This window comes from Rhea americana, unplaced genomic scaffold (assembly GCF_003343005.1).
Source record: "Rhea americana isolate MKP2758 unplaced genomic scaffold, rheAme1 scaffold_376, whole genome shotgun sequence".
Classification (NCBI taxonomy): Eukaryota; Metazoa; Chordata; class Aves; order Rheiformes; family Rheidae; genus Rhea; species Rhea americana.
The window spans coordinates 171,643-195,933 of record NW_028186508.1 but is presented as its reverse complement, the minus strand read 5'-3'; the positions used below and the strand labels follow the sequence as shown (position 1 = coordinate 195,933).

Here is a 24,291-nt window from a genome sequence, read left to right as displayed (position 1 = left end):
CTGCTCTTAACTGCCTCTTCTGAACCACTAGCTAAAAACATCACTGGGGATGTCTAGCTTGTGTGAAGCTTGGACTCTGAGAGCTCTGAACTTAAACRGTGGGCTGGCTTAGTGTAAAAAGGAATCCAGCTTGAAAGGATCTAACAGAGCATTGTCTTGCTGATCATGGTGCCTTGTGGGATTTCAGAGGCTGACTGTCAATTAGTGACAGCCTGTCCAGAGATAACATCAGGCTGACCTTGCAGACTTTCTTTGGAGCACTGCCATGTTTCTTGGTGCTGTGAATTGCTAACAACCCTTTTGCCTGTGCAGCTTTACTGTTCTCCTGCCTCTGTGGAGATGGCAGCAGGGCAGGTGCTGCTTGTGCTGCTGGCTGCCTTCATAGTGACTACTGCCAAGGACCCACTGCTGAATATCTGCATGGATGCCAAGCACCATAAAACTAAGCCTGGCCCAGAGGGGCTGCTGTATGGCCAGGTATGATGTTGCTGTCTTGGTGATGTCTCTGTCCAACTATCACTCTTGCAGTCTGGGATATGTCAGTTGGGATTGTCTGGGTCCCCTCTGCCTGCTTTCCCAGATCAAAGATGCTAGTGTGGAGCTCTGGGCTTAGCAGCTTCTTGTCTGGGAAAGATAGTCTGTGCTGTGTATGAGGCTGACTTGTTTGCCCCTTCCACCAAAAGGCTGTAGCAGACAAGRTGGTGGTGGTGCCACTAAGACACTTTCCCTCAAGGCTCAGCTACCTGAGATCAGTGAGATAAATGATGGCAAGATTCTCTTCTGATCCCTCTGTTAGAGCTGCTTTCTACTCATTGAGAGCTCTGGTCCCCAGCTCTTAGTGGGGACAGGCCAAACAGCCAGCCAGTGTTCAGCAGGCAGCTTCTGTTGCTTCCCTGGAAGCAGGGAGCTTTTGTTTCTGTTCTGTGGTGCCAATCTTGTGTGTGTGATCTAGGCTAGGATCTGATCTTTGTGGTCCCCCTCTTGCTCTGATGCAGATCTAAGCTCTGCAGTTTGAAGTACCCTTGAGCTGCTGCAGAAGAGCAAATGMTCTTGCTGGAGGCAGTGCAGGGAGCTGGCGCCTGCAGCAGCCTCTGACTAATTTCAGCTGCTGCCTGGCCTTCCTGATGGGCCTGTCTCCTGCTTCATTGCAGTGTTCCCCCTGGAAGGACAATGCCTGCTGCACAGCCAACACCAGCTCAGAAGCCCACAAAGACCAGTCCTATCTCTACAACTTCAACTGGAACCATTGTGGGGTGATGCCACCCAAGTGCAAGAGGCACTTCATCCAGGACACATGCTTGTATGAGTGCTCACCCAACCTGGGGCCTTGGATTGACAAGGTAGGTATCAGTTCTACTGTGATTTGAGGCAATGGAGCTTGTGCTGGTCCTATGATATATATTGGTGCCTGTATGTTAGGCTGTTGCATGCCTGGATGTGGGCTGGGACATGTGCTCTCCAGGAATGTTGAGCCTTTTCATCTGATAGCTAGACTAACAAATGACTTTGCTATTGTCTGCTTAAGTACACAGAGAGGCTGATACTAAATGTTCTTTATCAAGATATGTTTACTGAGACTGTAACTTTAGGAGGCCAGCTCTGGAGCCTGGGGAAAAGGCTGGAAGGGGGATTCAGAGGAACTCTGGGATGTAGCAGAGCCGCTGGCTTTTGAGGGGCACTACCAATGTGTATTGCCCTCTTCTCTTGGAGGCTGACAGCAGCTGGCGTCGGGAGAGGATTCTCAATGTACCACTCTGCAAAGAGGACTGCGAGGAGTGGTGGGAGGATTGCAAAGACTATGTCACCTGCAAAGAGAACTGGCACAAGGGCTGGAACTGGGCAACAGGTTAGTGGGCTCTCTGGAACAAGCCTTCTCTCATCTCTGCCAAGAAAAACCTGGGAGTGTCACTGCTGCCTGCCCTGTGGTCAAAGCCAAAACAGTTAGTTGCTCTCACTTTTTCTTGAGGGTTGCAAACTAGAACGTAGTCAAGCCAYAGTCCACCAGCATGTATGTGGTAATGAGCTGTGGGCAGGCTGTTACCTAGTGGCCCACCCCTTTGCATGGGAGGAAAGAACCAAAATGTGTTCAGTCACAAGGGTCCTTCTGGTATTGTTTGTCTCTAGGAACAAACCGCTGTCCTTGGGGCTCCATGTGCAGGCCGTTCTCCCATGTCTTCCCACGACCTGCTGACTTGTGTGAGAAGATCTGGTCCAACTCCTACAAATACACCACAGAGCRCCGGGGCAGTGGGCGCTGCATCCAGATGTGGTTTGATCCTGCCCAGGGAAACCCTAATGTGCTTGTGGCAAAATACTATGCTTGGAAGAAGAGATCTTCTGCTTGGATGAAGAACATGACTCCTGCTGAGACAGGCAAAGCTGCATGTGCTTTGCCATGGCCAGCCCTGGTTCTGCTGCCTCTTGCCCTTGTGATGCTTCCCTAGGAACCCAGGAGCTGTTGGCCTTGTGGATGGTGGGGGATCCCTCTAATAGCTTTTCCAAGGGTCTTGGCCACTCTGAAATGAGCTGTCCTGCAAGAGAAGGCATGGATAACACTTAGATCTGTCTGAACTGTTTGTACAGGCCAGTAAGTGCTTGACATGAATTTTGTTGTTGGACTTTGTCTGCCTCTGCTTACAGGTAGTGGTGAAGGACACTTTCTCTGCCATGCTCTGGAGGGAAGTCCTACACTTTGCTCTGGCATAGGATGTGTTGCTCTTTCAGCACATCTGTTCCCACCACATGCTCAGCTTCTCCTGTCTTTAGGACAGGCTCTGACAGCTGTGTTCTAATTTGGCATTGCTGTTTATGGTCCTCAGCTGAGCTCTGGTGCTGGGTTTCTTGGACTCCTCTCCAGATCTCTGAAGGGTGAAGAGTGATAATAAGTGTTCTTAATTGGCCTTGTTCAACTGAAGTTGAAATAAATACTATTGAGGAAGTAACAGGTTTCTGGGTGTGAAATAAGCCTACTGTTTTGACCTGGACAGGGTTTTTATARATGAAGAAACCCTTCTGGGGGAAGGGAAGCTGCAGCCTTACCTCACATGCCCTGGGAGATTCTTGGGTGCTGTGCTCTGCTCCATCCCACTGGAGGAGAGACRTGGCTTTCTGCTTGTCCACGCTGGTGCTCTTGCAAGCCTAGGCRTAACAAGAAGCAAGACATCATGGGTGCTTCTGTCCCTAGCCTTAGCTATTCTCCAATGCCCTTTTCCTTCCCTTGGAGATGGCTTCCCAAAGCCAGGTGCAGGCTGATCTGTGTGTGGATTTCTGGAGCTAAAGGCAAATAGCTGTAATAGCTCACCACAAATTGAACAGCTGCAGGACTAGGACAGTTCTGCYATGATGTTCCTCAGACACATTCCCTGAGCTAGGAATGAAAATGCACGCTTTCAAACAGATGTACTCTGAAAGCTTCCTTTGCTGCACCTGTGCTTCAAAGGTCAGGTTGACTTGTATGGCTCTCCTTCCCCCTGCCTGTAACCTGTTTCTGGCTGTATATCTGTCACTTATTTATTTATTTATTTTTTTTTTGCTGTGGGGTAACTGTTCACAACCTCCCAATGGGATTTTCAGACTTCATAAGTAGCTGTGTAAAGGCTTGTACTGACTCTTTTACTTTCCTTCTGAAGAGGAAACAAGTTTCTAGCAGAACTTCAACTTGTGAAATGCACTTGAGGGGGAAGTAATGGGAAAATGCTCAGGGGGCTTAGATTGTCCAATGTCCATAGTCTTCAGAGCTTTATCTTCTACTGCTTTAAGGAATTTTTAAACCAAAGCAGCTATTCCTAACAGTGTGTGTTTTATTGCTCTATGCATTTCTAATCGTACAACCTCCACTGTAGCTGATTACTCTTGGTTGCTTTATGATCAGACACAGACACTTCCTAGCTTCACTGTGTTGTCTACTGAAGCTATTCTAGGATCTCGGCCTTTGAAGAAAAAAGCTAACAAGAAAACCTAACAAAAYTGCTTTATTAGTCTTTAGTTGTAGCCACTTGCTCCCTGGGCACTTCACTAGTTCTAGTGCTGCTATTATTGACAGGCATGGGAATAGCCCCATTTTGCTTATTGCAAGTGACTGTGTGAAATCTGGGCCTTCCATAGGGGAAACAAATTGGTCTGCAACTGCAGTTACTTTTCTCTCTGCCCCTTGATTCCTGCTGGAAGAGTCCCATAGTCAYGACTGCCAACAGCAATGTGGTGGTCCTCACTTTCCAGGCTAGGCTGCACCCTCATACTTCTACTGTGTGAGGTTGGGAGAGGTTCTTCATAGGTATGGGGGGATTCATGCACTGCAGAGCATCCACGCTGCAGTGTGTCAACATGGAGCAGTGCTGACTGGCAGGGCTTTGGTGTGCTAACCCTGAGAGCAGCCCTGGAGTGGCAGATGGGTACAGCTGACTGCATCTTTTCTGATTGCTTTGTGCTGTTTGTGGGGAACTGCACAACTGTCTACTACCAGGTTGGATCTGAGCTTCTGCAAGCTTGTGTGCAAATTACTACCCATACTGGTCATGACTGATTAGAGTTTGTCTATGATGCTAGCTGTGCAGAGCACCTTGTGATTTGATAGCAGAGAAATTAGTTTTCACGCTCTTCTTGCTTTTACTTGTCTCTTCTCTTTTTTTATGGTTGTATTGTATTTCTTTCTGCTTTTTTTTATGGAGGCTTCAGTTTTTAACTTGTAAAAATCCTTTGAGCTGTAGTGATTTGCAGTGCCTAATGACAGATAGAAAAGCAGCCATGTGAACAGAGTGAACATGTCAATGTTATTACTTGAGCAGGGACAACTCTCTATACTACAGGAAACTTCTGCTTTAGTGAAGCTGTGCTAGAGATAAGACACTTGAGGAGAAGAGGTTGTTAGATCAGTGTCCRTTGGGCATAACAGGTGAAGTTTATCTGCTCAGCCCTGAACTGAGCTAAAAAGGTTCAAAACTGCACCTGATCTAACTTCTATATTGAACACACCTTGTTTAGATAGGGTTCAACTTAGCAGTCTTTCATGCGTTAATCCTAGCATGCTAAATACCACTCTTGACTCATTATTTCTCTGGCAGTTTTCTTAYGAATAAGTCCAGAAATGGGTTGAACTGAACAGAATTTTACAGAAGTCTCTTCAGCTGGCTATCTTTGCTCTAACTACTTAATTACTTGAAAAGACGCTATCCACAGCTGTACAGGGACAGGAAAGCRCTGATTTCACATGATATGCTGAAACTGCTGCCCATCGGACTGGCCCAACATTGCTTCACTGTCTTTGCCTGCCCCCCTTACTGCTGTGTRGAGGTGAGCCAGGCCAAAGAGCTGTCTGTACTAGAGCTGCTGTGAGTATTGGGGTGGACTGATGCGCGTGTAGTCTACTTCTTATTCTCCCTATGCGAGACATTCACGTAGCTGGAGCTGTCATTACTCTTCCTCTCCTGCCTAACGCACTTGCGGCAGTCTAGCAGCTCTTGGAGAGTGCAAGTGGCAGAGGAGCTCTCTGATGAGATCRGCACAGAGAGGCAGCTCATCTTGGCTGGCAGCACCTTCCAGTTAAAATGGTGAATTAAAGTTTGGCYGTTTCTGCAGCTTCCTCAGCTGCCAGCTTTCCCCGGCTCTCTTCCACGCTGTGCTTGGTGTACATGCCTTGGGCAGTGCACCTCAACAGGACAAGGCAAATGCAAGCAACAATTATTTAGTGTGCTTTCACTGTTTCCATGTGCCACACACTGTGTGTGTGCCTTTCTTGTGAATGTTCTGTGTGGGGACAATCTCCTGCTATGGTCTGTGTTGATAGCCCTGATCTAACACCAAAAATTACTTAAGTACTGGCTTTGCCCCCACAACAAGTAGAAAAATGTGGCAGAACCTTACGTGTATTGCATACCTGGGGTAAATACTGGGTCACTTGCACTTGGTTGGTTTAAAGTGAGCAGTTAGCCATGTTGGATGACTCTCCTGACTGGTATTCCTTTTGGCAGTTGTGCTCTGGTCTCCTCAACGTGCACAGGAAGCTGAACTGCATGCTAGCCCGAGCTGGCAGGGTTTGGTTCTGTGTCTCAGCCCCTTGCTGAAGCAGGATAGTCTGTGGGGGCTCAAACACCAGAGAAAAGAGGGTCGGGAATGACCGACAGGAGTCAGCATGGGGAGGGCACAGCAGCACTCCGTAGGAAAGGGGAAGCATTGGGGTTGCCTCTTTCACGCTGCAGGATCTGCGTGTGCAGGGAGCAGTGCAGTGAGGTGGACACAGCAAGGCAAACTCTGCAGGCACGGGAAATGGCAAATGAGACCTTAGGCCGCGAAGGGATGAGATGAGAAGGATCCTRAGGGTGCTCCTGTTCGGCACTGGTGGCCACGGTGAACTGGCCTGTAGTCATGCTGCAAAAGGCCCTAGCTAGCACAGACAGACAGGGCCAAGTCTACCACTAGTCAGCTGCTCGTGGCGGGGGCACRGGACTGGCAGGTAGAAATGGGCTGGATGAGGGCATAAAATGCCATTCTCGCTGTGCCAAGTGTGGGAGCAAAGTCAGGTGCTGCGGCCACAGCCTCCCCCTTGCTTTTCTCTCGGCATCCTCAAGGACCAAGAGCAACCTAGGGGAAGGTCAGTGTGCTGCTTCCTGCACCACCAGCTGTGCCTGAATTTGGATCAGTCCTGGATGCCTTGGCCATGCTGCGCTGAAGACTGCAGCCCCTCTCCAAACATCCTGGGCARCTGTACACTGGCCTTGGCTGAGGAAGGGCTTTGGCTGCAGTGTGTGCCTCTGAGCCCACTGCGGGCACGCCTGGGGACTGCATCTCTCACCTGCGTCATGGCCCTCCAGGGACTCCTTGGCAGACTTGTTAAATACCTCCAGGTCCYGGCTCTCGGGCAGCTGAGCCCTCCTCCTGCGGCTCCACCCTTGCCCCTGCAGCAGTGGACCCGCATTCCTTGCAGGAGCAGGGCACAGGTGAGAGCTTTGGGGTCAGGCCACCCTCCCATGTCTGGGCTGCCTCGGGCTGTGCTATATGGACTTCCTTGGAGGAAGGAGCCCCCTTGTATTCTGGTCTTGCTGGTTTTCTTCCTCTCTCCCTGCAATGCAGRATACGAACTCCTGAGAGCTTTGTGCATTGATCACGATGCTCTCAGGAGAATGAATCTGTACAGAAAGGGGAACAAGGTGCTGTTTGGGGGTGGAGTGGGGGTAGGGGTGATGAAAACATGGAAATGCCCTAGCCTGTAAGAATTTRGCCCTGTTAGGGACTCGGCAGTGGAGGCAGAGCAAGTAGAGCTGTCCTGCGTGTCCCTCTGCACTCAGCCTTGAGCTCTGGCATCCCTGAGGCCATCAGCAGCCTCTCCTTGGAGCATCTGATGCTTCCTCAGCAACCATGGGCAGCGCAGGAGTGTGGCTGCTGTGGGGGAGCTCTGTGACCGATCGACCGAGTGCAGTGGGAGGGCAAGGAAGGGTGCAAGAGCTGTAACACTGCAGCCCAAATGCTCCACTGGAGATGTCTCCGTGCCTGGCAGGCACTAAGGGGCCCAGAGCCGGAGAGCTGTTGTGAGGACAGAGCTGTGGAGCTTACGRCCCTTCTGCCTCTGAACCTGGACCAGGAGAAGCTTGCAGATGGAGCTTGCAGCCCAGAGCCCCAATTTCTTCTCCAAGCTGCCTTGTGCTATGTGCAGAGGCAGCCTGGCAGAGGTGCATCTTCCCAAACCAGCTACGGCATACTTGATGAGAAGAACCCTCYGTGACCTTCCCCAAATTCACCTCCCCAGCTGTGCTTTCTGGCATTGTCCCCGACCAGGGTGYCCAGCCTGGGCCTCCAAAGGCTGGGACTACAACGCTGTTACAAGGGCACGTGCTGTAATGAGTCCCAATCTTCAAGTCGGTGGCCCCATCTCAAACACGCGGCACCTCCTCCCGCAGCAGTGTTCAGCCTGCAGGTACGTTGGGGCTGAGAGCAGAGCTTCCTCCAGAAGGGGTGGGAAAAGTGCTGAGCAGAGGCAGGTTGTAGGGTGGGCAGCCACACTTGCCATGGGGCCACCGCCCCATCCTCTGGCACCCCCTCCAGAGTCATGAGTACRTCTGCAGATGGCGAGGACCCCCATTTTGTCACAAAAAGCACCCCRTGGTTGTGCCTGTGGCACTGCTGCAAGGCAGGACAGCTGAACTTGCTCGAGCTCCAGGTTGCTCCCCTGGGCTGTAGTATTTAAGCCCTGTTGTTTCCAGAGGGACACCCTGCTTCTCCCACCTGTGGGGCAGGTTGACAGAGGCAGCTGCAGCAATGCCCAAGCCATGASCTGCAGGAGCAAAACAAGCAAGCGACTCACTGAACAGAGCTGTTGTTTGCCCCAACCCCAGGATCACAGCATTGCAGAATGGAGAGAAAAAAAGAAAGAATCATATATTGGAGGGACCTCTGGAGACCTCAGGCCCAGCACTGCACTCCAAGTCCTGTCCCRCAGAGGCGGCTGCTCAGAGCTGTGTCCAGCTGGGCTTTGAATGTGTTCCAAGACGGAGCTGCAGCAGGATGTCTGGGCTCCTCTCCCAGTGCTTGACGGCTGCCTGGGGAAAAGCACTTCTTCACGCCTAGTGGGACCTATCCCCACTGCAGCTTGTGCTGCCGCCTCGCAGCCGGCTCTGGGCCCCCCTGAGGAGGCTCCAGCTCTGGCTTCCCTCCCCGCAAGGAGTCCCAGTGCGGATGAGACCCCCTCCTCTCCCACTTCCCGCACGCAGCTCTTGGCCTCTCTCGTGGCCCAGGCTCCAGCCCCGACCCACCTGTGACTGCAAGGGGCTGCCTGCAGCCTCATCCTGGGGGGTGCAGACTGGCTCCAGTGCCCACACGTGGCCCCAGCAGAGCTGAGCAGGGCTGCAGCTGTGGCATTGGCYCCACTCATAGCTCTGCTGCCAGCACAGCCCTGGGGGCAGTTGGCCACTCTGCTGTGAGCACCGGCCACGGATTCATGGGCATCATGTTCTCCGCCAGGACCCCAAGCCCTGCCCTGCAAAGCTCCCCCTACACAGCCTCTCCCAACCCCCTTTCCTGCACAGCACTCTTCCACCGGCAATGCAGGATTTGGCCTTTGCCTTCATTAACTCCCTGCAGTCCTGACGGCAGGTCGGGGCCCTTCTGAGCAGCAGCCCTGCYGTCCCCACGAGTCACTCTCCTGCTCTGTTGTCCTTTGTGGACGTGCTCAGGTTGCGCTTCACCCCTGCGTTCCGGGAGCAAAAGTAAAACATGTTCTGGCTCCTTACAGCCATGGCCACCTGAAAGGAAGAGAAAATCCGTTTCCTTGCCCTCTCCTTTGCCAGCCAAGTAGCTGGGCCCTGTGTGAGCYACAGCCCCACCACGACCTCTGCTGCTCTGCTGTCAGCTGACAAATGCACATGCTTTCACAGGTTCTTGGATGTTTGCTCCCAGCAGCACCATTTCTCCAGCCCASTCATGTCATCTCTGAACTCTACCGCCTTYTCCCACTCTCCCACTTTCCTCCTGGTTGGCATCCCTGGCCTGGAGAAGGAGCAGTTCTGGATTGCCTTCCCCTTCAGCATTATGTATGCCATTGCTGTGCTGGGGAACATCACCCTGCTTGTCTTCATAAAGACAGAGCCAAGCCTGCACGAGCCCATGTACCTCTTCCTGGCCATGCTGGCCTTCACTGACCTCGTCCTCTCCACAACCTCTCTACCCAAAATGCTCAGCATCTTCTGGACRGGCTCTRGGCAGATCRGGTTTCTCTCCTGCCTTAYTCAGTTGTTCTTCATCCACACCTTCTCGTCAGTGGAGTCAGGGGTGCTCGTAGCCATGGCCTGGGATCGCTACGTTGCCATCTGCTACCCACTCCGGCACTCCACCATCCTCTCCATGCCGGTGGTGCTGACCCTCGGGAGCGTGGTGCTGGTGCGTGGGGTCATCCTCGTCAGTCCCATCTGCTTCCTGCTCCGCAGGATGTCCTTCTGCCAGCAGCACGTCATCTCCCACTCCTACTGCGAGCACATGGCTGTGGTGAAGCTGGCATGTGGGGAGACCAGAGTCAATGTCATTTATGGCCTCTTTGTGGCTTTTGTGGTGGCTGGGTTTGATGTGACTCTGATTGTTGTGTCCTACACCATGATCCTTCGAGCAGTAATGAGGCTGCCATCCACAGAGGCAAGGCTCAAGGCCTTCAGCACTTGTGCATCCCACGTCTGTGTCATCTTGGCACTTTACATCCCTGCCCTCTTTACGTTCCTCACCCACCGGTTTGGCCAGAGCATCCCTCACCATGTCCATATACTGGTGGCCAATCTCTACCTGCTGGTGCCCCCCATGTTAAACCCCATTGTTTATGGAGTGAGAACCAARCAGATCCGCGACAGAGTGGTCCTCCTCTTCTTACAGCGGAAGGGAACCTGACTCACCTCTCTCTGACTGCTTGCCTGCTGAGACCCGGTGGCTGTCACTGTGGTAGCTGAGTGCTGGTATGTTGCACTGCATTGGCCCCCYTTCTACGAAGGGAAACCCCTTTGAGGACCTTCCTAAAACTGCCCTTCACTGCCCCTGTCCTCCCTGTGTGGGGCTCACTGTGAAGTGCCCTTGCCTGTGTATGTGTCTACCTTCATATGTGCAGACCCTCTGATTCTTCGCTCGCCTGCTGGTAGTCGGGGAGGGGGCACTGACATTGCACAWTTTTTTTAAAATATACATCTATGTAAACCCCCCCCAATAGCCAATGGCTACTGCTTTCCCATGACCACTCTCTTCAGGGATTTGGGCACACATCCTCACACTACCCTACTTTATCTTCTTCTCCTTCATCTGGAAGAGAGATGACTGATAGGGTAGGGAAGCAGTCTGTAAAATTCCATGACTTTAACAGGACATTTGAGAGTAATTTTCTGTCTCTTTTAATGCCAGAATAAGGAAGCGTTAAATAAAATAGCAGGTGGCTGATTTAAAACCAATTACAAGAGGTGTTTTTCATACAACAGGATTAAGGGGAYATGTCAGAGTAAGTTGCAAATGCCAGAAGTCTGCAGAGTCTTAACTGAACGACAAGACAAATCCTCAGGGAAAAAATCCATTAAGGAATATTCATCACAAAATCCTGCTCTTAGTTCAGGAAGTGTCCAAGCCTCAGATTGAAAGAARCTAACAGAGAAATTATCCCCTGGTTCCTGCAGCGTTCTTGTTCCTTCCCTGAACACTTGTCTCCTGCCACTGTCAGTGACACAACATCAGCCAGACCCTCCAAGCTCCCTCCAACATGAGTAGAGGTTCCTCAGGCACCATTCACTTCCCTGGGAAGGAACAGACCTACCCCAGACTGAGGACAGAAAATAAAAGTGACCTAGAGCTTAGAAGGATCCAGCCCCTTGGAGAACTGCTGAGAGTGTGATGAGGAGGCAATACACCGTGTTGAGATAATCCACCAAGTTTGAAAGGCGGGAGCCCTTTGCTGACATCATACCCTCCAGAATCAGAGTGAAACAGTCTCTTAGCTGCTGTATCTTCTCACCTTGTGGGGGGAATATCTGAAAAGCAGAATGATGTTGATACCCCTTGATTTGAAAATCTGTTTCCATAACCAAAATTTCAGCAAAGAGAGCTTAACACAGCAGGAAGTAAGGACTAGCAAGGCGATGGGGATTCTGGGGCCACAGAAGACAAATTCTCTCTAGTCAAGGCCCTTTCTTGTCTGTCCCATTACCTTCTCCCCAGATGAATAAGTTGGAGGAAGGACCTTTGTAAAAGAACTGAAAATGACAGGATCCATGTGCAAGCTTTGCAACATCCTTGCGACATGACCAGTGAGAACCTGGAAGACACTTGCTGATGACACAAGATGCTTCGCCCAGAACACCTCTTCGAGCAGAGCTGGGACCAGGTGCTGGATATACAGACATGGGGCAACTGCTGGTCTGGGAGAGGCCAGCTACCATCACGGAAAGGCTCTGTGGACAAGGGCTTCTTTTGAATGAGCATTGGGCAGATGCTCTAGTGTGCTTAAGGCACAAAATGAGGGAAAAGAGATTAAGAGTGCCTGTATTACTGCTATCTACACCACACCACACCTCTGCTTGGCAGTGAACAGGAGACACATTGCACAACCGTGTGACGTCATCACACACACACAGCTGGCAGGCAGGTGATCAGAACAGATATATACATCCCTCCCAACTAGTGACAGGACATGAATGAATTTCGTATCTCTTGAATATCCAAGAGCAGATGGGATTTGTCACCGCTCTGCCAACTCTAGGCTTCAGCTCTCGCACATCGGTAGCAGCAGGTCCCAAACTCCTCTGCATGGCATCACCTAGCAGACAACAGCAAACTTTTTCTGCACATCCAGGCAAACCAGGACTCAAGAGACTTATTTAGACCCAGTGATGCCTTATGTTGTAGGCATATAGCACAGAGAAGTTTTCTCAGATGTGTGTCTATATGGCTCCTTGCACAGCGGGGACTTGATCCCCAAAGCTCATGAACATTACTGTGTGTCACAGGCTACTAGCTCTTTGCCTAGAAGTGAAGGCAGATTTGATGTTGATTTCCTATCTTTTTTTTGTCTGTTCCCTTGAGTTCCTTCATTCAAGCTGCCTATGGGGGTTTCATAGAGATCTTATAAGCAGCTGTGTGAAGCATTAGTCTGACTCAGGCTTTCTCAGTGCAGTTAAAACAAAATCTCTGCAGCTGAATTTGGTAAGTTTCTGAAATGCAGAAGAACAGGAACATCACAGTGAGGTTTCATACCTGCTCAGATGACACTTACAGAGCCTCATCTTGATGCTAATAGGTTTAGCTATAGGGTGTTCAAAAGCAAAATAAGAATAAGGTGTTTTATCCCTTTTCTTTGTTCTAATTAATATCTTAATTCATGTTTGTTTTTTCCCTCCAGTTACAAGAGGGTTAGAAAATATTAGATCTAGAAAAGACTGTTGTGGTGATTTGTTCTGGTGTCTTGCATCACATTTCCAGAAGAATTTTGTATCTGACATTCATCAAGCCCATAATATAGCCTTCAGGCAAAATACACATCTCGGTAGAAATTCTGTTCTTAGTTTTACAGTTCCAAAAATGAAGATTTTTGTCAATGTTTTCTCTTTTTTTCAGATTTTTCAGACTAATAGTGTTTTATTTCAGTTCAATTTCTGAGAACCTTCAGTTTCCTATCAGTGGGTCACATTGTGCTTGTGGGCTCTATTGAAAGGCCATGTGTGTCCACCACATGGAGACAGATGGACAATTTTTACATCAATTTGGCTTTTATTTTCTCCATCAAATAGTCTAAACTAAATAAATCCTTCAGTAAGAGACTTTTTTCCCCTTAGTACAAGAAAAAAAACTCTCTCCTTTGATACAGCTCTGAAAGATTTGATCTTATTTCCTGTTTGATGTCGGTGCTCTTCTTGAAGTTTTGGAGCTTCAGTTCCCAGAGGGATCTCTAATTCGTAGCAGTGACTTTGCTGTTGCGCAGTTGCTCAAGGGTCTCCCACTCCGAAGAGATTAGGCAGCAAGCCTTGCCTCTCCAGTGCCGTCTGGCACACAAGCACCAGCTGCCTATCCCGGCCCTTCCCACCGCGTAGATGAGGGAGCCCGCATTGCCCCAAGCTGCAGTCCTGCATTTCTCTTCCTCTGGGAGTTCTCCGGTGCTGACACTTAAGGTGAAATCTGCACTACTTCCATACTTTAAATTTTCACAAATCATTATTCATTTCTTTTTTACTAGATGAACAATTACAGGTTTTGTCAGATAACCAGTCATATTTACAAGTTACATTCTGAGTACTGGAATTCAGCTGCTAGGAAGAAATCTGGATCACAGGGATTTAAAAAGCCTAATTCAGTGTGAAATAAATATATACAATTTAATCATAATTTATGACTCTAAATCAATAATATTTTTTTTAAAAAAAACATTATTTGGGGGAACTTCTAATATATTGATGTAGGTGATAAATTTCCAAACTCCTTTATGCTTTGGTCTAAGACTATCCCTCATTACTGGATATTTTACCCCATAGTCATCAATTAAGAGGGAAAAATAATCAGCAGCACATTAATTAACCACTGCTATGAACCCAGGTGATTTATAAAGTGATAGCATTTGCCTGCATAAATATGCATATGTGTGTTTTCTGGTTTGTGAGCAGTACCCTTATTTTTCAAAGGTTTTTCTTTCTGTTTTAAATATACATACTCCCAAGTCCATCGTGTGGTCTTCCAACAGCTCCAACTCCTCCTGTCATTCATTCTTTCTGATGAGCATCCCGGGGCTGGAGGCTGCCCACATCTGGCTCTCCATCCCTTTCACTTGTATTTACGTTGTGGCACTGGTGGGGAATTGCACAATCCTCTTTGTCATCGGGACCGACCCAAGCCTCCACGAGCCCATGTACAGTTTCCTCTCCATGCTGGCCATCACGGATTTGGGGCTGTCTCTGTCTACAATGCCGACTGTGATGGGTGTTTTCTGGGCCAACCACAGGGAAATCAGTTTTGATGCTTGTTTTGCTCAGGGCTATTTTGTTCATTCATTCTCTTTCATGGAGTCTTCAGTGCTTCTGGCCATGGCCTTTGATCGCTATGTGGCCATCTGCTACCCGCTGAGATATGCCTCCATCCTCACCAGCGCCAGGATAGCCAAGATCGGGCTGGCTGTCATGTGCAGATGTCTCTTAGGGGTGCTCCCGTCCCTCTTCCTGCTGAGAAGGTTGCCCTTCTGCCGGTCCCATGTGCTCTCCCACTCCTACTGTCTGCACCAGGACATGATCAAGCTGGTATGTGCAGATGTCACATTCAATAGCATGTATAGTTTAGTGGTGGTCATTCTCGTGGTGTTATTAGATCCATTGCTAATAGTTTTGTCATATATGCTGATTGCTAAGGCAGTTGTGAGCATTGCATCCCCAGAGGAGCGTCTCAAGGTTTTCAACAACTGCTTGCCCCACATCCTGGCAGTCCTAGTACTGTACATCCCCATGGTTGGCTTGTCCATGGTTCACCGTTTTGGCAAACATGYTTCCCCTCTTGTTCACATCCTCATGGCCAACATCTACCTGATGGTCCCCCCTGTGCTGAACCCCATCATCTACAGCATAAAAGCTAAACAGATCCGCAGGGGTGTCCTCAGGGTCCTCACCCCAAGCAGGGTCCTCTCCCTGTGCCAACACCGAATATAAAGGATCTTCACTAACAGCTCACCACAGACAAGTGGGATGAACTCATTATGGCATATACATCGTTTGAACATATTCTTATGGGTGAAGATAGAAACAATTCGGAAATATTTATATTGGATACATTAACTGTGTAAAATTATATCACAGTCCTTACTCTCTTATTCCGTCCTTGAATTGGGATTTATCGTATGTTTTTCTCTACTCCATGGGGTATATTTGTGCTGCCCACAGAAGGAGTTCATGCCCTAGAAAAACATAAATATGCACATTTTTTTTTTCTTCCGGCCATTGTGGTTGTAACATAGCTTTCTCAAGTATTTGTAATGAGCACTATACTGAAGAATTAAACTTCAGTCTAGGAAAAAAAATCAGTATATGATTAGTCACATTGTTTTCATTCATCATGTAAGCAGCCTTTCACTCACCCTTTAGGAAGTCAAACAATGCACAAGGATCAARCACCTTTGTACCTCACTGAAATGTGGGTGAATGCAAGGGGTTTGAATGAACATGTGCCCAATCTGTTTTAATATTGGATGCTCAAGTCTACCAAATACCATTCCATCGTGCTAGATAGACAAKGCACAAAGGTAAATTATCTGGTTAATTTTCAACTTTATCAACAATCCCTTCACTAAGCATAATTAGAAATCCATGGATAGTGGAAAGTGTTAGGGCTTTAGGCAAATTTCTGGGCTGCTGTCTTTCACCTGCTCTGAGATTACTGTAACTGAACAGGACATGGAAAATGACTGGACACAAGAAATGGCTGGACACAACAATGTGAGAAGTGAAAAAAAAATGTACAGAATCATGATGAATGCCTGAATAACAGGTGGTTAAAGGGGAGTTGTGCGCTAAATGGCCAGACTTCACAAATAACCGGAGGGGGACACTGGAGACCTTGTAGGAAGTCTTGCCAGGCAAACAGGGTCTGTGTAACCTACGTAACAGGAGAACAGCCAAATGGATGGATCACGCATCCTGCTGTCATCATGTTAGCACCAACCCAACACTTCCTAAAAGAACGGTCACTAATGGCTTTCCTTAACTGTGCACAGTAAATGCTTTCAAACTGTGATGCTATGATGGCGATGACACACAGCCATGCAGATGTGCCATCGTTCTCCTTCAGCAAAGTTCACCCCATCTACCCTTCCTGCTTCCATGTGTCTGACACACGTGTTAGTAGGAAGAATTATTACTATGTTATTACTCATCTACGACACAGCCTGTTAAGTCAATAGCTTTGTGTTGCTCAAGTCCAGGTGGGTAAGTGGTGAGCAACTAGGATTTATACAGAGTTCATCATGCAGAGAAATAAAATCTTTTGCRATGCCCTGAACTTAACCAGGCAGCCATGGTAAAGCGTTGAAAGCCTGTGGCTGGGCAGAGCTGGTATCAGCTCCAGGCCAGGATAAATCAGGAACACCACCAGTCTCATTGTGTAGGGTTCAGCAAGAGCATTTGGGAAGCTGGGCGAGTGCCTTTGGGTTTCACATGTGCTGGAGGAGCGGGTGGCCTTTGCAGTCCATGCTGCGCAGCACACAACCTTGGCACAGCGGCATGCAAGGGTGTGCAAGGGCCAACAGCCTGACAGGCACTTGCCTCCCAGCAGCGACCATCCTGCGCCCTGAGGCATCTAGACCGCAGCGCTGCTTTGCAGTTACAGAGCTAAATGTGCTTTCAGTAAATGCGTGTGTTTAACCGGCCTCAAACCTCTCCTGATCTTTAGACTCAGCCATTAGGYAATAGTCTTATCTCTATTTGTTTATATACTGCAGAGGCCATTCAGTTTTAATGTACATTTTATCACTATTTTAAACTCTTAAATACTGGGAGATGTGAAATAATACAGCTGCCTCAAACATCAAATCAATGTAAATACAATGAGAATATGACAAGAGAAGATGACTGTGAGTAGTAAGTTATTAAACAATATTTCCTGTATGATTCCTGGAGCTAAAGCCTATTTGTTTATTTACTTCTATTACATTACCTGAGAGGCTGCACTTAAAAATTCAGAATGACACACTACTGAGGAAATTGATATCTGTTGCACATTATTTTCTCCTGCTCAGTGGAACAAATTTCTCTTTTTGTTACCCAAGATGTTGACTCATGTGATTTTGTAGTACCAAGTTTTATGTCTTTCCTTTACACAGTGTAAATAAGCTACATTAAAAAAAAGGGAAAAAAGGGAGTAAAAAGTGAAAAGTGTTGTTACCCATCCCAATAGGTAATAGAGCTGAAGGAAAAAATGGCTTTTCATTTTGCAGAGGTGAATTTAATCATTTAACAAAGTACAAAGCAAAGCAGTTTGACAAGAAACTTGCTTGGGTTTATTTTTTGAAAACAAGAACCCTGAAAACATTGTTTTAAGTAGCCCGAAATATTTGATTTTACTTTTAGCAATATGAAATTACACCATCATAAATAAAATTTTTTTTTCTTGAATCATTTAATACACTTCAAATGACACTTGGACCTACCGCCTATCTCAGAAACTGCAGAGGTAAACTGTTTGCAGAGTGCACAAATGTGCTCTTTATAAGCACTTTGGGACTTATGTCCATGACCTACAGTCTCTAATCTAGTTCTTATGATGATCAATCAGTTGTTGCTTTGGTTTTGGCATATGCAATGTCCCAGATTCCTGAAATAGTGGGGAAAACGTGTCCCTGCAGACCTCAGAGTCCCTTTACATCCCAGCGTCAGCTTATACTAGCACATGGTTCGTGGAAAGAAGAATAGCTTATTTTCATGGGGAAATGTTCAGAGCCTTCAGGACGAGAAAGTCCAAGCACCAGTGCCCCTGAGCAGTGCTGCACATCGGGGTGGTCTGTCTCTCCAAAAGCACAGGACCACAGAGAGCAGTTGCAGCTTCACCTTTCTATTAATCTTTCCTATGGATCCAGATCCGACAGCTTGTTATGGTAATGACCTAAATCATTCAGATCTTTTGTACAGCTGAAATGCTCCAGGAGCCACAAGCGCTGAGGCCAGCAGCCAYAGGCGGCAGCCTGCACAGTTTGGACCATTTGTGCCAATCTCAAATYGACTAAATAGTACAGGCACTAACAAAAGTATTTCCCCAACATTTGGGTCATTGGATCTCGCTCCTTAGTTGGTTCCATCCACTTGCAGCCAGCAGTCTGCAGTAGGTATCCATATTTGCAGTGGCGGCTGTGTTGAATTTGTGCAAGACTGCTGCATTAATGTTCAAGAGCAGTCCCTGAGAGCACTGTGCCTCTCCAGAGCCACACACGCACCATGTGCTTGAACAATGAGCTCCAATTTTTGCATTTCTGTGCCACCATTCCAACTGCAATTAAAAGCAGATAACCAAGTATATTACACTTTCTCTACCAACACTTAATAATTAAACAATATATGATTATCTWGATTATCTTCTTTGCAATTAATTTCTCCAGCATTCTTTGTGTCAAGGGCTTGCTTAGAAACCTAAGGGCTAAATGTCCCTCTATCAGGTATCAGGTCCTGAAAATTGCAATATTTTTGCCAGTAACTACATGTATGAAATTCATGTTCTATATAGCACATCAAAAGACAGCCTGACCTTTTCAGTCTCCTTTAGCACACAGTAAGCTGGATGGCCTCAAGATTATACTTTGATATTGTGCAGCTGAGGTTGTGAGCATGAACACAAAGAACTGAGCCCAGAAGCACAGATGTGAATCAGATCGCACTCTTACTTGCATACAAAGAAGTGGACAACTCTTTGAAGAACAGACATTTCAAACTATGGCAAATTATGTTCTATTGAAGCACACTCAGACTGCTGCTGAGATTGCATTGTATATTCAGCCTTTGCAAAATCAGGAAAGCTTCTTTTGCAATAGATTAACTCATATACTAGGCAACTTCTCTCATTGGTAGCTAGGTTTGTGCACATGGACGAAAAGGCAAGTTTTCAGGCAGAGACATTCCTCTCCAGATCTGAACACATTTGAGGTATGCACTGTCTTTTTTTTCCATTAGTTTTCTAATCGTTTCTTATTAAATATTGCATCCCTTGAATAATACCTCAAGGTTCTGAACACTTGTATCGTGTATTTGTATTGTGCTACTTTTTTGCCCCAGTAGTCACTTTTTATCTTACATTCACACCCACACGTTCTCATCTCCTGTGTCTTCCTTTTTGGCCACGTCCCCRACCAGCCTTGATCAGCTGCAACCCCCTGATGAGTCTGTGAACCCCAGGAGCTGTGTGTGGATGACTGCTCCAGCCACAGGCAAAAGCTGCTGTCTTCTGCATGCTCTAGAGATGTCTGCAGCAGTTTGCAGACCTTCATGGTCCTTGCCTGATCCCTCTGCAATTTTCTCCCTTTCTGATTTCAKTGGACATCTCTGCCCACGTTCACTGTGCCATAGACCCAATCCTCCCCTCCCACAAAGTTTTTGTACTCCCTTTGCTCCAAGGATGGGGAGATGGTCTGGAGTCTCCCTTATTACCTGAGCCTGGCTACCTAACACTGGTGTAACACAAGATCTTGCCCTTTTGCTTCTGGACTCCCAGCTACCACAGAAGGTAATTATGAACTAATTAGAAACAGAATCTAACTTGTCTTATTGCTAGCTCAGGACTAGTTCCAGTTTAGCAGGAGTCTGAAAAGATTACTCACCCATGCATAGTGCTATGCACTTGCTTTGAGTGAGCCAGGATTGACATTTTTTTGAAGTGTCAACAGAGTCTCAAATTAAAGCCCAGGGTTTGACTTCACCTAAGTTTTACCTTCCATTAGTTCAAGTGATTAATAAAGTTGAGATGGAACCGAGTTTGCATTATTTTGCTGGAGCAGTGCAAAGCCCTTGGTGACTCAAGGACCCTAGTGACATTTCATAACATTGTTCCATGAACAGAGGCTCAGTGGGGTCTTGCTGATGAGACATTGGTAGGCTGTGCACACACTTCTTTCATTCTGAAAATGTAGGTAATAATTCCTCCTGAGCATTTCTGCAGAGACTGCTTGGTCAGTGACACAGCTGTGTGTGCTAGTTATTAGGCTGCCTCAGATTCACCAGCTGAATTTATCAGAAATGGTTTTATTGATCAATGAGCTACTGTTTACTCAGTTCTCCAGCCATTCAGGAAAATTATTCCTTTACTCTTCTCTAAAGAAGCAGGACAGATCTGACTCACAAATGCAAGGACAATTTTGTTCATTGAATAAAGACGAGACACATACAAAATTCTTAGTAGTAATTAAACTCAAATTAGTAATTCAGATTAATGTAAATCAAAATTTGAAAAGTTTTTTATATATATATATATATTTTACTTCAAAATGACATGAATTCAGTGATTTCTGGCATAAAGAAATTCAGCTGCCCCTCTCTGGACAGAGGCATTCTCTCTGATTTCTGGAGGAACTGGTGACAATGTTGTAAATGTACAATTTGCTGAGTATTGTAGCACTAATTTAATTCTCTCTGGTAGCTTTTGTGTCTGTGCTGGATCATCTTCATGCAATTTTGCAAGGTTAGGAGCCAAGTGAGATTTTATCGGGTTTGGAACAGAGGCAGTTCTTTTTTAAAATTATTTGTTGAAATCTGGGATTCATAGTAAGACATAGAAGGTCAAGATCTGCACCAGCTAAGAAGAAAGATATCAGGTTCTAAAAAACATTTTACGGGTACTTTTCATTATAATAGATCAAGCTTAAGGCAGAGCAACAACTAGATTTAGATGGTTTCTCAACTTCTCTCTGACTATTCATAGCTCTGTGGAAGCTTTTCAGAAAAAAAACATTTCTGTGCAGTGGAGCAAGATCTGTCCAGTTGAACAGGTGCAGTTTAACAGCTCCTCAACAGCTAAGATTTGAGGTGCTTTCATAGACTTCTGAGGACCTAAGTCAATCTGCATTAGCTGTGTTTGTGGTCTTTTGTCAGCTTATTTATGCCTTTTTTCTTTTATTTAGAAGGAATACCAGAGCTAAACCCCACATCTTCATGGCCATCTACAACCCCCTGCAATACACATCTGTCCTGACCAACCCAAGGACAGGCTCCATGATGCTGGGGCTCACAGTGAAGAGTGTAGCACTAATGATGCCATTGCTCTTTTTCTGAAAAGGTCACCTTTCTGCAAATCCCATGYACTGCTCACTTCTCCAGCCTGCATCCCAGTTTAATCCAGCTGCCAAGCGCAGGCACCACTATCAACAATATTCATTTGTTGTCCTGGCCACATGTGGGCCAGACTTGCTGTCTATCATCCTGTCTTATGTCATCATCTTTAAGACCATGATGAACATTGCCTCCAAGGAAGATCACCTCAAGGCCCTGCACATGCATCTCTCATACCTGTGTTGTCCTGATTTATTGCATCCTGATGACCAGTTTGTCCATGCTACACAGATCTGGTAGACACTATTCTCCTCTGGTTCACACCCTCATGGAGAATATCTACAGACTTCGGTTTCTTTGGAAAAAGGTTGTCACTGTTGGTTATTGTATGAGACTCCTGAAAAAAAAAGAAAGGAAGGAAGGAAGGAAGAAAAAAGAAAGAAGAGAAAACCAAAAAAACCTACAGCAAAAATTCAGACTTGCCAAGGCATCCAAAAAGAGACTGGGACATTTTACTATAGGAGAGAGAAAAGTATAATGAAGTAGTAGTAGTTCAGTAGTATCATTGCTTCCCCCAAATACCACATAAAAGGAAACCCCCGCAACAGGGAAGAACAAACTGATAATGTTAACATTATAGCAAATAACTACACATTAGTCATGAGTAAGTTTAGATAAATAATACAAATGCAATTTAATGTGAGTAATAACAGGAAAAAAATGTTAAGTGTGCAACTAGGTCCCAGTAAGGTCGAAGCAACATTTTCTTTCTCCAAGACACAGACACAAAAGGGTTTCTGGAGAAGCCAACTATACAGAGAATTTGAACATAATCCAAGAAAGTATTGTTGATAAAAGACTGCCAAGACACAAGTAAACAGGAGGAACTGAAGGAGTTGATAGGAGCAAATTCTAGGAGGTACTGTAACTGTGAACACAAAACTAAATTGTCCACAGCTGCCTTTGTACTGCTGAAACTAAAATCAATAGTTTATGCCTCACAGATGCCGGTAAAAAATTAATATCAGTATTCTCAAATAAAGAAGGAATCTTTGGCTTATTGTGTGACTGCAATAAATATCATGTCTTTACTAATAGGAAACTAATATTAGCAAAAATTGATCATAAGTGATTCCAGTTGCCAGAAGGCATTGGCAAGAACATTGGAAGAAAATGCCCTAAATGTGTGATTTGAAAATCAAATAAATATGCAGAATGGGACACTCTGTCTAGACCATATGTAAGCAATACCTCTAAATCCAGAATAGGGTTTAGTATCTGCCCAGCCGTTAATGAAGGCTACATCTCTTTGAGGTGATGTTGGTCAGCACTTGCTCCCTCTAGGACCAGTATTCCTCCCATGTCAGTGAAACAGGCTGTTGGTCATGGCTTTCCATCAACACTTCATAATCCCGTGAGCTATACCTCATCCTGGACACCCCAGAGGGGACTGCAGTTTTAGTAGCCCACATTCACTGAGTTTCTGCTCCTGACCTGAGCTTGAATGGATGCAGTCCTGCATGTCCAGTCTAGTCCATCATTCGTAACATAACCTCACACATACCACCGTGCTGACCTGCACAGGCAGAGTAGCAACAGGATCTAAGAGCTGGTTACAGCTTTCTGAACAACAGGGCTCTCACCAACTCATGTTCCCATCCTCAGCCTCCTGTCCATGCTCATGCACTTCCAGGCCATGTCTGAATTGTATGAATATTTTATACTTATGGTCTCCCTTTCCCTTTTCCGACCCTAACTGCAATTCCTTGAGCAATTTCCAGTTCTTTAGGTCAGCCAAGGAGACAGCATTATGCAAGAATAAATATTCTAAAGAGATCCAGAATACAGTCTCATCTGTCAAAACTGAATACTGACATGTTTCTGACCAAGCTTTCCTTGGAAGTCTTGACAGTGACAGTCACAAGCAGCTCCAGATGGCCTCCCTCCACCCGCAGCTCATCAAGGGGATAGGGAGGTTCAGGGAGCTGCATATCATTTTTCTTCCTCATTTCACAGAATCAGCAGCAGCAGGGGCTGAAAGGTGGCATGAAATATTTCTGTGGTTTCCATGCAGTGGAAGATGCTCATGTGACAAAATGAAATAGCTCCCTTGCAGGCAATGAAGACCGTAGCCTTAGCTACAGACTGTCAGCTTCCTTTTTGAACTAACCAGCAGCTGCCAGTTATCAAATTTCTGATTTGTAGCACACTTTGCACAATCAATCAGGCTTGTGTATTACAAGGAGACTAAGAATGGCAGAATGAATTATTCTTACTGCATCATAATCAATACTGGAAGGACACTGCTGTGTCAGCTTCTTCAGACAAACACATTTTTCATGGGTACTTAAGCCTGTGATAATTACAAATTTCAAATTAAAGTTATGGATTGTGCAGTGTTAATTTAGTGAGTTATAAATATTCACTTTTCATATGACATTCTGCATATAAATATATAATATATATATACACTGTGATTGACAAAAAGGTAAGGGAAGGTCTGGTGTCAAAGATAGCACACCACAACCATCAGGTGTACTGTTGTCTCAGAACGACTAAGTTCAGTGCTTCTGGGAAGGTTAGTGTTAACATCTCACTAAAGGAATGACATCTAGTAGCAGGACAAAAGAGGTTTTTAGAACAATCTTGTGCACATGTGGTTCGTGTCTTGTCCCAGTGCAGTCTCTGTGTCATCTTCCCAGTTTATCATATATGTCACTAAACCTAAAAATGGGGCTTTGGTGCACAGATGTATTTTGCATCCTCATTCTGTGACCCCTGTACCCTGGTCAAGGGCTGTGACAGGCATCGCTGGTCCASAGACACCAGCAGGAGGTTTGCTACTGAACTCAGCAGGAGCAGAGCTGGGCCTTGGCTGTGCTGCCCACGTGCATGGAAAGGGGGGATGGAGGCGAGCAAGCAGTATTACAGGCACGGGAGGCTGGTTTCGCTCCAGCTCTGAGCTTAATGTCCTGCTGCTCCCTGCTGGCCCTGCATCCCAGCTGGGACTTGCAGGAGAAGCCTGCAGACATCCCCACCAGCTAGTGAACAGCCCTGCCCGGGTATCCTGGAC

The 24,291-nt window shown here is 46.6% G+C and overlaps 3 protein-coding genes across 3 annotated transcripts; all 3 read left to right on the top strand.

The window, feature by feature from the left end:
• The first annotated feature begins 336 nt into the window (after positions 1–336).
• Positions 337–2,444, top strand: LOC146591332 (folate receptor gamma-like). Its single transcript, XM_085313072.1, has 4 exons — positions 337–477; positions 1,152–1,340; positions 1,711–1,846; positions 2,125–2,444. The coding sequence occupies exons 1-4, from the start codon at positions 340–342 to the stop codon at positions 2,442–2,444; spliced, it is 783 nt and encodes a 260-aa protein (XP_085169198.1). The 5' UTR covers positions 337–339.
• A 6,559-nt stretch (positions 2,445–9,003) lies between these two features.
• LOC146591331 (olfactory receptor 52R1-like) lies at positions 9,004–10,359 on the top strand. The gene is made up of 2 exons (XM_085313071.1): positions 9,004–9,033; positions 9,451–10,359. Exons 1-2 carry the CDS (start codon positions 9,031–9,033, stop codon positions 10,357–10,359), a joined length of 912 nt encoding a protein of 303 aa, XP_085169197.1. The 5' UTR covers positions 9,004–9,030.
• Positions 10,360–13,532: 3,173 nt separating this feature from the next.
• On the top strand, positions 13,533–15,128 carry LOC146591330 (olfactory receptor 51Q1-like). The gene is made up of 2 exons (XM_085313059.1): positions 13,533–13,610; positions 14,118–15,128. The coding sequence occupies exons 1-2, from the start codon at positions 13,533–13,535 to the stop codon at positions 15,126–15,128; spliced, it is 1,089 nt and encodes a 362-aa protein (XP_085169185.1).
• Positions 15,129–24,291: the final 9,163 nt, after the last annotated feature.